This window comes from Paralichthys olivaceus, chromosome 9 (genome assembly GCF_024713975.1).
Source record: "Paralichthys olivaceus isolate ysfri-2021 chromosome 9, ASM2471397v2, whole genome shotgun sequence".
NCBI classification, from domain to species: domain Eukaryota; kingdom Metazoa; phylum Chordata; class Actinopteri; order Pleuronectiformes; family Paralichthyidae; genus Paralichthys; species Paralichthys olivaceus.
Genome location: NC_091101.1, coordinates 24,957,498 through 24,972,501, shown reverse-complemented (window position 1 = coordinate 24,972,501; position 15,004 = coordinate 24,957,498). Strand labels below are relative to the sequence as shown.

Sequence of the window (15,004 nt, the reverse complement as noted above, 5' to 3'; positions counted from 1 at the left end):
TCAATAATGAAGAAGATATATTTAGTTTCAGTTCAGGTGAAGAAAGCAACAGTATTAAGTTTAAAGGTTACAAAGGCAAAGTCTGACAGTTTCACAACTAAAACAGCGTGAGGTTTCCATTCATGAGTGTCGAGGGACGTCCCTGTATTCACAGCTGCGGACGGCTCCATTTGTCAGGTGCTGACTGAAAGAAGATAAACTGTCATTAATCACAGGTGGCTCCCCAGCCACCGCCGATCAGCTCCGCTTTCTTCCTCTCCACCGATGGTTCCAGTTCAACAGGCTTTGTGGACACGGAAATCATAACAACTGTATTTTTATGCAGAATAACAAACGGATACCTGTCCACGACTGTGATGTCTGCAGCCGACACACACGGAAAGGACGTCGCATTCAGGAAACTAACTTCAAGATTCAAAACGGCTGATATTAACCAGCAGGTAGTTTTATTTCAAGACATTTGGCTGACTGAAGCTCACATTATCAGGGTACAATATGAGGAAGTGAGGTTTGTCTCAGGCCAAAGGTCACAAAGAGACCTCGTGTCAAGACTTCCGCAGAGTGTTGCCAGATGTTAAGTATCGTATTTGTGCGATGTACGATCAATCACAAATGATGTGCGACTGTTGTAATCTGGATGATAAAATATAGATTACGTTTTTTCAGTCATGTTTGTGATGAGGAACGTGACCATCAAGCTCAACTTCCTGTCTTATGTTTCAAAATAAGTAGTGTCTTGAGAAGGATTGTTTCTGTACAGGAAATCGCTTCAGAATCTCGACACAGCTTCGAAACGTCGGTATTGATTGAGCGTCTCATCTCTTCTCTGGTTGTTTACGAATAATTTTCTTCAAAATACAATAATTTTAACGTGGCATCTGGCAACGCTTCATATTTCGCTCACAGCCATGAGTGTGTTATCGGCACAATCATGGTTATGATGTATGAAATATGCCAAAAACACACAATCATTGCATTACATATGGAGTTAGAGCCAGCGGTTCACTTGTCTACAGGTCACACAATTAACAAGACCTCATTTAAACATGTCAACACAGATAAACAAACCCTCTAGCTTCATAGTTAGCAATGATTGTGTTATCGGCACAACACAATTGCGCCGATAACACAATCAGGGCTGCATATGTCTGGTACACCAGAACGGTGAATGGGAAACAACATGGCTCTGATCAAATGTCACGAAATGTCAGAAGACCTGGTTTAATCTTTGTTTTTTACCATTGATGAGCAAAATAAATGTTCTGGAAACAAACTTTAAAGGTCCTGCTCGTTTGGTTTCCTCAGACACAGTCATGTGACCTGCCTGCACATGTGTTCTGTTTCTCACTGAACGAGTCTAGTATCAATCTTTTTATCCAGCTCCGAGCTGAAAAGTATTATATTATAGTAGTAACATGCAAAATGTTGGAAACTGTTGTTTTAATAAAAGCTAAAGGTTTCCTCCCCTACAGAGTCATTTCAGTGTCGATGGCCGTTAATGAAAGGCGGTGAGCACTGTTAACATGGAGGCAGAGAAGTAGGCTAGAAGGAGTGATAAGGAAATCGCCTGTCAGGGTCTAATTAACACTCTCCCCTCGGGGCTTAGAGGCTATTGATCCCTCTCACCCAGCCGGGCCTCCGGTGACTTACGACTGAAGAAGAATAAAAAACGAAAACACATGACGTTACCAAGTCACACGAAAAAACAAAAAGTGTCTTTAGGTTCAACAAAATAATCTCCTGGCCCGTGAAGCACTGACACGTTTTAATCACGTGGGAACTTGCGGTTAATATTAGCCTTTTGCCTCACGGGCCTCATTTATATTGTCCCCCGACATGGACATAGGAGGTTAAAGCAAGTGGCACACAGGTCCTTTCATATTTCTCATCAGCGGCATATCCTCAATATCCCTCCTGCCGATTCTCCGATGAGATGAGACGAGTGCAAATTGCCCTCCTGGATGTGTTGCTTTAATCAGCATGAATCGAGATGCAGATTTAATCTTGGCTTCGGCAATTCAGATGGTTGAGCTCGGCTGAGCAAATTCACACGAGAGATGAGAAGAAATAGCTGTTGCATATAAGGATGATAGTATTTTTAATCACTCAGAGGAACATAGGGAAGACTCCCTGGTTCATACTTGCAAGATAACACCAGAGCAACTTAAAGAACAGACGATGGTTTCTATAAATACGACCATGAGTTTTTATTATTTTGTGAGGAGATATAAGCACTTCCGTCCATAACAAAACATTTTTCAAAGACATTATCTTACATGATTCTGCAAAGGCACATTCAACCACTCCATCAAGTCTCAGTCCTGACAGTGTTTTGGCAGATTTGTGCCATTTCTTTCCAATTTCTCACAACACGTGCTGAAACCTCTGTTCAAAGCAAGGCTTCCTGAAAGAGCGCACAGGCTGCAGCATGGATTTAGCCACAGAGTTACTGAGCTGCTTGAGGAGCATCCAGAGAAGAAGCATCATGAGAATCAGGAGTCCGAGCAGCATCCCCACATACACGCTCAGGTTCCAGCCCCAGCCAAGTGCCAGGGGCAGCGAGGTGGAAGCCACCAGAAATTTTCTCGGGGCAGGCATGGGGTTAGGCAGCAACCCACCCTCCCCTGCCACTTCCAGAAACGCTCTCCTATCACACTTGGACCTTCTCAGGGGTTAGAAAGCTGCTGTGCTGTAGCCACAGGAGCCATTCTTCAAGCAGGTATCCAGCTGGTTTAGTTAGGTTATAGAAATCCCATCTGCTCCCATGGTTTAATCCTCCAGTTGTTCACAAGTGTGTGCTGTTCAGTGATAAAGCCAACCTGTTGCGAGTGCGTGCTCGGTCTTGGAGCGTTACATCCCCCCCTGAGATGAAATGGTGGAAATCTCTGCGCAGCCGGGCTCTGCCTCCCTTCTCCTGTCAGACTCCTCGCACAAAGCCAGCCTCCCAATTTATCATGAGAGTGGGGGGAGAGGCAGAGAGATGCCATTGGCTGCCTTTAGTTCGTTCTAACAGGGATAAATCAAGTGACTGATGAACAGAGAACATGGATTCTATTGTCATTTGGTATGTGATGAATGTGAAGGTTACAAAAAGCAACACTTCTGCAAGGAATAGCCAAACTCAGATATTTGGAGATTCCAATCAAAGAGTTCATTTATTGTTCACTAAAAAATATTTACTGTGGGTTTTTTTTCTCCCTTTTGCAAAAACTAATGCCAAGAACAAATCCTACAAAATCAGGGTTAAAATGTTCAGCATGATTCACGCTACTAGGGAATAGTATTAGTGTCCACTCTCCTAATCCAGCATCATAAATTTACACCTGCAACAGTACACAGGATCAAAATATTTCTAAAATGAGAAATGTATACCTCAAAATGTTGAAACAAAAATCACCTACATGAAGTAGGATTTACTGCAGGATTGTTTTTAATCTGCCAAGTGTTCTTCAGTTTATTGGATCTTCTCATAGGTCAAGAAATAAACCATTTAAAGCACAAGATATGTAGTTTTCTTCAAATTACCATAAATGCATTTAAAGACAATATTGTCAAAGGTGATAGTTACCTTTTCCATTCATGTTAGTTGTGCATAAACATTTAGAACTTCTGCCTTGCAGTTTAGTTCTGTAAATCTTCAGGTTTTTAAGTCTGCCTGTAGAAGAAATCTACTCAGAGCAAATCTGGTCCTCTGCTGCCCCCATGAGTCCAACGTGACCATAAAGATGCAGACATGAAGTCTTACTTTAAATGAAATTTTATTTACAAGAGCCATAGTTTACAGTGCAGAAGATGCCTTGAAAAGCTTTTAACTTCCAAGACACCCATGTAATGAGACAGCTGACTCCATCATGACAGACAAAATATACTTTAATCTGCATCATACGAGGCCAAACATTTAAGTTACACCACTTTTAAAAAAAGGTTGTAGCTCTCGTGTGGCCAACCTTGAGTATATGTCTTTTAAAAGTGTAACCAGCAACTATAAAGTGAAAAATGCTGGGTTTGAGTACATTCAAACATCTGGTGGAGCAGAGATGCTGCAGATCAAAGCATCAAGTGGTGGTGATAACCTCTACATTTTGTCTGTGATTAAAAGTCGACGTTAAAACTGCCTGATCAACCAACACATCTTGGCATGAGTGTCAGAATTAAGTATATAAAAATATCAGTAAAAACTCTAAACATCCAGCACGACTCCAAGAAGAGCAGGTCAGATTGTTAAACTGCGTTACATCAGAAAAAAAATAAATTTTAAAAAGACTGACAGGGGGTACAACGCTACACAGACAAGGGACGAGGTCAGTTCAGCTGCAGTTTCGCTGGAGCGTCGATGCCAGAAACACTTAGGTACCTGGAAAACAAAAAACAGATTTAGAACATTTATATGTTACCCACAAATACAAAATCTATAAAAATCTGCAAAAGCTAATTATGCCAAGTTTTGAATTTACTTTGAGGTCTTGTACTTCTCCTGGACAGACTGCTGGGCATGCTGAGCAGCAGCGACGTACGTCCGGTGCAGATCCTCGACACAGGGCATCAGATCTTCCAGGGAGTAGCCGGACATCTCAGTCAAAGACTTGGGCTGAGGAAGACAACTGCGTTAATCTACAGAAACCAATTGTCACAACAGAAGCTTTCATAAATAACCAAGGCCTCGTACACACCCTGCATCAACATCCGTCTGAGCGATCAGATCACAAGTGGCCGGCGTCAAGTACGTGCGTTCACACCTGGGATTAAAATGGGCCCTAAATGAGCCTCTGGTGACGAGCTGTGATCGAAGCGCAAGTCCCCGCTCGATATGCAAATTAACACGCAGGCCTTTTGTTTTAGTTCAGACCAAACAATGTTCTGAGCAAGTCTGCGTTTACAGATGCGCATCGCATCACGTTACTATCGGCACGAGCGGGTAAAAGTAGAGAGACGAGTCAGGAGTCTGAATGAATCACATGCAGATAGATTCGACCAATTTAAAGGAAAGTATCGATCATTATATGTGATCAGTGTTGATACTGTGGCAGCGGGTCAGAGGACAGCTGAGCAGGAGGTCCTTTATACGAGGCAAACGAGCCTGTGATTGTACTCACCCATGAGCCGCCAGTCAGTGTGTGGTTAGCCAGGGTGTAGGCTGCAGCAGCCGTCTGTGATGGCAAGTACTTTAAGAAGGGATCTGAGTCAATCAGGCTGAGCTCTCCGAAGTACTGAGGGGAGGGAGAAAAAAAGGAAGCCATGTGAAAACACAATTTGTAGATTTTTGGGTTGAGAGCAAAGTTGGGGATTTGTCTGCCAAAGCCAAATGGATTAAAGTGCTGCACGCTCACCATTGCCATGCTCTCCACCTGTTTGCTAACAGACTGGTGCTGGAAGTACTGGGTGAGAAACTGGTTGATTGTTGGTGCTGCCAGATCAAAGGAGAGCACTTTAAGCACCAGATGCTCCATTCTTAACACTTGCTTCTTGGTGTAGGTGTCATCTGTGATGTAAACGAACTCGGCCACCTCAGGGGGGTAGATCTCCTCAAATTTCCTGCAAACAAAGATTTTAAAGTCACATTACACAGAAGAGGCCTAGTTAAAGGTTTAGTAAAGTGAAGACTTGAGACATACGATGCGAGCAGCATAGCAGCTGTGCCGACGAGCTGAAGCTTCCCCCTCAGGACAGACATCGAAGACAGGAAGCGATCGATGTAGTTAACGGCCAGATACAGCGTCTCGTTCTGTAGCTTGTACTCTTCTCCGACCTCCACCAGCCAGTCGACCAGGATGGCCCTCATGCTGTTTGTGATGTCTGGCTGCTTTTTCATGTAGCCGGCTTTAGGCCTGGATTTGATCTATTGGGTGACAATATTTCAGGAATGGTTTAATAGTAAACTTGCCAAACTTTACCGATTCTAGTTAAGTGAAGCTACAGGATTTGAAATCTCACCTCAATCTCCCTCAGGTACGTGTGGATTTCAGCAGCATATTCATGGACCTCATTTACATTGGAAGACTTCTCCTCCCCCTCAACCACAGACATGTCCATGGGAGAGTCTAATCAAAGAGTTCTACATTTAGTGCGTGTTCAAAATGTCACTTTATATAAAGACTTTGAGTGAAACTGAAATTTAAGATTATATTTTGTTGTCAAGTAACCCACCAAAGCTGACATCCATCGCCGATGGAATGTCAATGTTGGCGAGGGGCTGTCGGAGCCGTGCCACAGCATTGTCGATGGTGAGTGGAGAGTCTTCTGCGACGACCTTGGCTTTGACCACCTGCTGTGACTTTTTGACGCAGGCGCCATCAGGCTCATCAAGGTGGATCTGGAATGACGGCTGCTTGGCAGAGGGCTTCTCCTGACAGCTTTTGCTGAAATCTTCATTTTTACAAGACAATGGCTGCGATGACTCCTGGAAGGATTCAACAGGGTTCAGTTTAGAAAAGGTGTCTCATGGGAGTTTCATTGCAGGAAGCAAGAGAAGTGAAAAGGGGGGAAAACCCTGTAAGAAACCATGAGGCAGGTTATCTCAGATTATGAAATAAAGCAATTATTTTACAGGGATTCATTTAAAGCTAATCCTGTTTCAGAAAGTTGTGTTAAATGTAGTCAAACTTTTCAAATCGCTGATATAAGCTCGCAGATCAAATTTGAATTGGGGACAAAAGCATATGTGGCAATTAGAAATGTGCATTCAAAAAAAAAGTGGCAGTTTAAAAACCTTAACAGTGGATTAACGAGGGAAACAATTATCTGCAGCAGTAAGTTTAACACAACACTTGTATTGTTCCTTTAACAAAGGCGGGATGTACACACATTAATGCAGCAACACAAAGTAAATGGTGCACAATATGTGACATTAAAATGGCGGACAACCTGGTCACCAGAAGTAGCTCCATATAATCTGCATTTAAATCTGCACATTCGTGGGAATAACAGTCACTTTAAATATACAGGAGTGAATCCACAGTGTCTGATTTTAACCGTGGTCCCGATAACTGGAGCATGTTGCCTCCAAAAACACACAATGGCACCTCCTGGCAGCTACAGTCAATCATTAGCAAACACTAGCAGCAGCTAGCCGAGCCACCTAGCATTCTCACCTGCTTGGAGCCGCGCTGGTTCTGGGCTTTGCTCCGCTGGTTGTTCTGCAGGGCTCCCAGGACGGTTCTGGTGGACGCCTGCTTCGGGGGCAGGTTCTCCTGGTTGTCGTTCGCCGCCCGGTTCTTCAGCGAGCCCCTGAGTCTTGACAGCATGTTCTCCTGGTTGTGATGCTCGCTAGCCGCCGCGCCGCCGCCTGCCGCGGCAGCTGCTCCCCTGTTGGCCGCTGACATGTCTGTGCAGCCGGTGTGCGGTCACAAAAGCTTCCCCGCTGCTGCTCGGTGCTGCTCGGTGCTTCTCCCGCCGTGGAGGGGGAAAAACCTAAAAACCTGCACGAGTAGCACTGGAGCTCAAACCGAGGCTAGCATTAGCTGTTAGCTCGCAGAGGGGAGTGTGCGGCGACAACGTTCACGAAGCTGAAAAAAAATAAACGACGCTGTTGAGATGACAACGGCGCCGGAGAAATGCGGGGAGGCAAACGGAAACACGCACGACCAGCGAGGAAGCGTCTGCGGTGCGGTGAAACAAAGAACGGGACCTTAAGGCGCCATACTCGAGAAAAGCTCAGCGAAGCGACGGACGAGCTGCGGGAGGAGGAGGAGGAGGAGACGCGAACAGCTGAGCTCGATCCATTCACCTCCTCACGACGCGAGCTCCCAGTTCAAGTAGCCCGCGAGGATTGAAACGGACCAATCACAGGCCAGGCAGCCGGTGACGTCGGGGGGTGTACGGGAGCCGGAAGGAGGACAATTCGCCTGATTAGAAAATTCAAAACCGGTTTGAAGTAAAAGTCGCACGTGGAGGAGAAAAACAAAAAAAACAGGAGAACACATTTAAAACAAATCATTTAATCATCATCAGCTCGATGGAGGAGGAGGCGATTTAAAAATCACAAGATAACAGTGACAGAGGTTTAACTGTACACACTAATGCAGAAGTTTAACATATGTAGGTCACACTTTGACCTACATATCAGTGTTATTGTTAATATACTAAGTTCACTTTTTAAAAGTAAATATAAGAGAAATAACAATCAGCAGGAAGCAGGAGGACTTACGATAACAGATAGGTGGTTGTGTTCAATTTAAATAAATACATACAGAGCAGCTACATACATAAAAGCAGTAATATGACAATTAATATGTTTGCTTCATACTTAGCAGAATGGCTAATTTCACAACTGTGTGTGGATTTGACTTAAAACACACGTCATTTAAATGTGAGAATCTAGGTTCTAGGAATTTGGTGACAGTGAGAGTATCTTCAATTATATGGTTTTAATATTACAGCTGGTGAAGATGAGGGCTGATTGTAATAATATATTTCTTGGTTAAAATTCTTATTATTAGTTTGAAACAGCAGTAAGAGGATTTTCATTTTCCCTTTTGAAATGATAGACAATGCAAATACTTGTACCTCAATACTGCTTCTGCTTTACATGAATTGACAACACAACACACTTAAGGTTTGCTACAAACCTGAAGTAGTTTTGATCATTTGGTTCCTTTTTGACTTTTAGTTTTATTTCAGATCCATTACTTCATTTATTTTAGTAGAAATAAGAACCACACAACACAAAACCACTGCACTACAATATAATGTTCTGTATTAAAAGTGTGATGTAAAGATACAAAAGTGTTATCAGCAAAATAAAGTGCTCATCGTGCACAATCATTTATTATCACTTTGTCACTTTTTATCTGTGCATTTACCTTGACCATCAATATTTACAAGTACTTCTTATTAATTTACCAATCACGCATTTGTAGATGTGATCATTCATGAAAATCAATTTGAACAAATATTATCACATTGTTATGAATTCATTCATAATATTTATGATCTAAAAATATACATGAAATGTGCTTTAAACTTGGAAACTGAAACTTCAAACCTGAACTGAAACTACTACTGAAAAGAATAACCTGCAACATGTGTGAAACTTTGAGCAGTTTATTAAACGCCACTCTTGTTTTTAGATGCTATCAAAATACATTATAAATATTTAAATATCGTACACAACATTTAGGACCAACAGTATCTAAATGACAGTATGACAACGTGATATTTTGACACTTGACACGTCTACCATGAAACAAAACATCTGTGTTTACTGTACAAAAATAGCTCAACTCTATGACATCATGCCTCACTGAAAAAGTCTAACAGAGAATTCAGGTCATAATTATCGAGTATCTCCAGTAATGAGGAGACTTTGGTTTTCACATTCTGCCCTTTGAATTTGAACTTGTCAATGAAGAGGTCTGTGATCATTCCTGCAGGAAAGACAAAGAAACACAAACATTTGCATAACCATCATTTTAAAACTCTGGATGAGAGAGCTACAGTGGAAGACAATGATGATTTTAAATGTGACGGTAAAATACTGCACCATAAAGCCTCTCGAGGTGTGCCGGCTGCTTCTTGTACTCCTCGAGGAGATTCACGGACTCGTCTAAGATGTTGCGATACTCTGGGATAAGGAAGTCGGCGTTCCCCTCGTGAACCTGAAGCTCCTGTCGAGAGAGGAAAGGAGGAGGTGAACATAGACAGCGCCCTAAAAAAGCCTGAGAGCTTGTTGCTTTAACCAAAGGAGGGAGGTAACGGGATACATTTAGTTTTGGACATTTGGGTTCTTGCAAATAGCTCCTCTACATGATGTCTAGATATGTTCAGAGTGCATTGCATTTAGGAAGAATAGTGCCACTCAACGGCACACTCTTTATACTGACTGCTCTGAGTGCAGTGTGGATGTGAGAAGCATGGATTCTGAGTCAGAGGGCCTGAACTTTGTTGAAGTTCATCTTGTTTTCTGCAGACTGGCAGAGCTTTGCACCATCTGCTGTTCAACAATTTAAGAGCAGGTTTTTTTCTTGTCGGACAGTACATAATTCTATTACTTATGGTACTAACCTTTACGATACACTTACTTTAAGAGCATCAATTAGCTGAACCTTTCTAGCCAGCAACAACTGGTACTCCAGCTTTGGATGGATCATGTTGAGTGTGTGACTCACAGAGTCATCGTTGATATCTGGAAGATAAATCAACAAAAGGAAATCTAAACAAGATTCAATACTATAGTACAATAAACATTAGAATATAACACATATAAAGCTACCGTATGAAATGTTGAGGTTGATTTTCCTCTTGGTGGCTTCTTTAGAGAGGACATCACTTAGTATGGAGATGGTGGAGATGTTGTCTGACCTGAAGTGACCCTCTCCTTTGCTTTATTATAAATACAGAAACATCTGATTAGACCCAAGAAGATAATAAGACAAATCACCCCTGAACATTTTAAATGAAGTGTGGAAATAACATTGTATGACCCCTTGTCAGTTATCTCATTATTTCTACACACTATTGTATAATCTATATGTATAATCCTTGTGTCTTTCTACTGTGGGCTCTGTTTACCAGTAATTGGCTTCAAGCTGTGTGCCGAGGAAAGTGTTCTGGAAATGAAAAGTGATGCTCTCTCCTGCTGGTGTTTTCTCAGGGACCTCTGGCAAACAGAAGACCACCCAGGAGTGGATCTCAGCAAAACTGAACTGTCCCACCAGACTGAGCCTGTTCATGGGCCTGTAGGACAGAAAGATGGACAGACAAGATGAATTTTCAATATTCAGTCCAAACTCCAGAAGACAATTCATCGGCAGTCTCTACCTGTCTTGGTCTATGCTGTGTGTGCGCTGGTGGAGGGACAGAGGTTTGATCTGGTACTGGCGGACCTGGCAGGTCTTGGGTTGCAATCTTGGGGTAATGTAGGCCTGCAGGGTTCCATATTGCCCCTCAATGGACCTCACCTATGAAAATAATTTATCATAGAGGAAAACACATTTTTCCACTGTTCATCATTCCACCTCTTGTTAAAACAAGTCAACTACGGATCACTTTTCAAATATATACAAGAATGTGGCAGAAGAACTAGTATAACACATTATATGATATATTATATTATGTTCAAGTACATGGGGTTTAAGGAAAAATAACTTCAGTAAGTAAAAGAAAATTCCCTGGATACATGTTTTGATGCACTTTCTACCTTGAGCTCAAGTCTGGTTGTGTTCGCCTGACATCTGTACGTGGCCAGGAGGAAGTTCCCGTTGGGCTGCTGCAAAAGTCAGAGTTAAGAGTTAGAGAGAGAGGCTTCTGGTTTGTTTCTTTATTGTCACTGTATGTTTTAACACAGCTCACCTCAGAGTCACATTCACTGAAACTCACAACAGCTGAGTTTTTATCCACATCCAGCAGGTCAATGGGGACGTCGCTCTGCAAAGTGGATTCAACTTTCAGGGACATTTTGACTTAAACTTCAAGTTTGACTGTTACTAGGGGTTAGAAGGAAAGTTTGTTGCCGAGAGTACCTGGAGCAGCAGATTGTCGATGGCGGTCTGAACCTCCAGAGTGAGGCTGTAGCTGGCGTCGTCCTGGCAGAGGGTGAACTTGTCATTAATGCTAAAGACGGGCACAGCGGAGACGGCCGTGCTCGACTGAGACGTCTGCTGGTATAGCTCTCGTCCCTGCAGGACTTTGACCTGCAGCTGGTCCAGCTCGGCCCTGTTAATGAACCACATGCTAACCTGAAGAATGGACTGATTTTGAAATCATTCTCTATATTGTATACCTCTTAAGTCACGGTTCAAGAACATACTGAGTAATTAGAAAGGAAGCAGTATTACCTGAGTGCTTCTACTTTGGACTGAGTCTCCTTACTCATCCTGACCTCGTCTCCAGGGCCGGCCTCGGTCTTCTGGGGCTCAGTGGTTAAACCTGTGACCCATCCTGGAAGAGGCGATGACAGTTCTTCAGAATAGGCTGCACATGTCAAGATCCCCCACTACTACAGTACTAAAACATAAGCTGTAGTGTTACACACATTGTATATCAGACAGTCTAAGAAATTATCTTTCTTATCAAGAACAAAGACAAGCACATAGATGATAGTTTGACAGGTTTGATGAAGCATATGGACTCAAAGTGTTTGAAGTTTGAACCTGTGTATGTGGCAGTCAAGACCTCATCATAAGACTCCTTCCCCACGCAGCCACCCTGGATGGAAGTCACGCTCTCTGATAGAACCTGAAGGGAGAAACATGGCCGTCGACGGGGGAGTGTTAGGATCAGGATATCATGTTATCCTGCTAACATGCTTGAACATCTAAGAAAAGTTAAATGATTTAACGTGAATAGTATTTTACTATGTTTATTAGATGTTAGATGCTCAATGAACTTTCCCCTAAGTTTAAACTTTTGGTGTGAGCACATACATCAACTTACATGATCAAAGCGTAAAGTGGGTTCACTGGAGCTGTCGAAACCGTAAACTTCTACTGTCCCGTCATCTCTGCCCACCAGAATGTCATTCACTCCATCTCCAATAATGTCGTAAGTATCAATGCAAAGAATTCCTGTTGGAGACAGGAAAGAGTAACTGTGCTGTGAAAGCAACAACAAGAAGGAGAAGGAGAACGTACTCGTACACACGCACGTAAACCAAGAATGGGAAAGAAGTTTCCATGATGATCAGTTTAGATTCTTTAACACATATTCTGCAAGTTGATTTCACATGCAACATAAAGTCCCATGAAAAACAAACCTCCTTTCTTTTTGTCATTGTCGATCTCCCATTTGGTTGAAGCTGAGTGCTCACCGATCTGGACCAAACCAATTTTACCATCTGTAGTTCCAAAGAGAACTTCCTCTCCTGTAGAGAGATCACTGACATCATGTTCGGTCTGTTCCTTTTAAAACAACGTGATGTTTCTTATAAACAGTGCACAGAGAAGTTAACAACTCACCTCCGTCTTTGTTGTACATTTCTAAGACGGACGGAGGACCGGGGACTTCAATGTCATATGCAAGCTCAGATCCCTGGAGTTAAAAACATGTGGGAAAAATGATCCTCTGATTGTTTGAGGTAGAACAACAGAGAAGAGTAAATAGCTTTGTTTACCTGCAAGACTCGGAGAACCCGATCTTGGCATGCGAGGACCGGAATGAGGCGAGTCAGGTTCTCTGATGACAAACACGTGATATCATTGATTTTGTCTCCAGACAGATAGTAGTCCTGGTCCTTGCAGTCACAGTAGTGGTTGTAGATGTAACTTGCACAAACAAAGAGGTCAGCGCCTGAGACGTGCCTGGAAAAGAGGGAACCAAGATCAGTCAGCGAAAGTAAAAACCCCACAGCTCAAGTGAATCAAGCAGAGGAAGAACATAACAATGGACAGAAGTGGCTCCTACATGGCATTAATGGTCTCAGTGAGGTTGGCATCAAAGGTGAGGAACTGTTTTCCTTTCTTGGTGAATCCTCGGACCTGAGAACCAGAACAAACAAAGATCTTCTCCTGCGGCGTCCCCGCAGCTCCTCCGAGGTCTATTCTGGATATTTTCTGCCCGGGGAGCGTTTTAAACACAGGCTGAAACAGAAAGTCACATTTCTTACCGTCAACACATTAAGATCCAACTGGCTGTAGAATATTGAAATTAAAAACTTAACCAGGACACACACCACTGCTTCTCCCTTCTTCATCCCAAAACATGTCAAGATACCATCGTGATCAGCAATAGCAACCTGAAACAAAGAGACACCGATCAAGCAAAATGAAGTGTTAATATCAAACTATAACAAGTTCAGGTCAGACGTTAGGCACCGGTGTAGCTCGGACACTATTATCACCTTTTGAGTGGCTTTTTTTCCCAATGCTGGCAGCAGCCTCATCGTCTTCTGAGAGGTCACACCGACCTGCGAGGAGAAAGACGAGCATGTTTTAAAACAGAGGAGAACCAAGTGACTGCACAGAGGGAAATACACTTCATCTGTTTATAGTTACTTTGATCATCTCCCATAGGAATAACAACTGTGTCATGTGAAGTAAAAGTCCTGCATAAAAAATATTAGTAATGATCATCTGTATTTATAAATGCTTCACATTAGAGCAGTGAAATAATGAAAATAAATTATGAACAAGGATTAAAGCTGAATGAAACACAACTCATATAAAATAAGAAGTTAGATCTAATCAGATAAAGAGGTAAGACAGGATCACATACTACATACTGGCTCTTATGTTGCGAGGCCACAGAGAAGAGTTTTAAAAGCAATGATTTTATAAATGTTCAATCGATCATATGTTGGCTGAGAAAAGTAAAAAAAAACTAAATCTGTTGTAATAGTCAAAGTATGACAGTGTTTAGTTTTTGGACAGAACTCGTCTCAAAGCAAACACACGTGTGTGTTTACCTGCTCAACAATCCAACACAGAGCAGCTCAACAACTGTGACAGCAACAGACACGAGCTTCTGAAAGATCCGCGACAACGAGACTCTCACCTGGATGTAATCCACTCGGTTCAGGTGCAGCTCCATCTTCCTTCTCCGCTGGAAAGAAAAACTGGGATTAACCCGCGGCGAGGAGATTAGCCCTGTGTGCTAACGCTAGCTAGCAAGCTAATTGGCTAACGCGACTCATCCGCACGCAAACTGTTTTAATTTTACTGAAAAGAAAAATAAATCCAGGATCGACGTCGACACGAGAGCAACACCGGAGCAAACCAGAAGTTTAAAGAACACTGAGCTCCGGAAGCTGCTCGATGTCGAGAGTATTCGGATGAAACTGAAGCTTCTGACACAGATCGGCCGAAACTGATGTCCGTTGCCAACAGCGACGCTGTGTCCGCAACAAGCTGCGACGCCATTGGACGAGACTGGAGGTCAGAGGTTGAAGCCGCGATCTGATTGGCGGACGCGCTCCTTATAAATAGAGCAGGATTTCCATTATTCTCTGCAAACTAAAAAAAAAAGTGTTGATTGTTCAACGTGGCTCCAGATGATATTCACAAATCAATCCATGTTGTAATATATAACAAACTTTATTTTACTTCTGTTTTAGTTAAAAGGCTCCAGTTAGAGT

General features: G+C 42.7%; 2 protein-coding genes across 3 annotated transcripts; both read right to left on the bottom strand.

Moving 5' to 3' along the window:
- Positions 1–3,741: 3,741 nt before the first annotated feature.
- Positions 3,742–7,757, bottom strand: ccna2 (cyclin A2). The gene is made up of 8 exons (XM_020104437.2): positions 7,089–7,757; positions 6,145–6,397; positions 5,932–6,038; positions 5,613–5,836; positions 5,328–5,532; positions 5,094–5,207; positions 4,455–4,588; positions 3,742–4,354 (listed from the first exon to the last, which is right to left on the bottom strand). The coding sequence occupies exons 1-8, from the start codon at positions 7,317–7,319 to the stop codon at positions 4,303–4,305; spliced, it is 1,320 nt and encodes a 439-aa protein (XP_019959996.1). The 5' UTR covers positions 7,320–7,757; the 3' UTR covers positions 3,742–4,302.
- A 1,266-nt stretch (positions 7,758–9,023) lies between these two features.
- On the bottom strand, positions 9,024–14,738 carry bbs7 (Bardet-Biedl syndrome 7). Of its 2 annotated transcripts, none has more exons than XM_020104436.2 (19): positions 14,425–14,738; positions 13,772–13,837; positions 13,604–13,666; positions 13,336–13,511; positions 13,046–13,232; positions 12,891–12,963; positions 12,689–12,796; positions 12,370–12,500; positions 12,087–12,171; positions 11,772–11,874; positions 11,457–11,649; positions 11,287–11,361; positions 11,135–11,203; positions 10,756–10,895; positions 10,507–10,671; positions 10,208–10,317; positions 10,017–10,120; positions 9,479–9,602; positions 9,024–9,362 (listed from the first exon to the last, which is right to left on the bottom strand). In XM_020104436.2, the coding sequence occupies exons 1-19, from the start codon at positions 14,458–14,460 to the stop codon at positions 9,229–9,231; spliced, it is 2,142 nt and encodes a 713-aa protein (XP_019959995.2). In that variant the 5' UTR covers positions 14,461–14,738; the 3' UTR covers positions 9,024–9,228. The 2 variants fall into 2 exon arrangements, with proteins under 2 accessions (XP_019959995.2, XP_069387501.1); XM_069531400.1 differs by having other exon boundaries at positions 14,336–14,444.
- Positions 14,739–15,004: the final 266 nt, after the last annotated feature.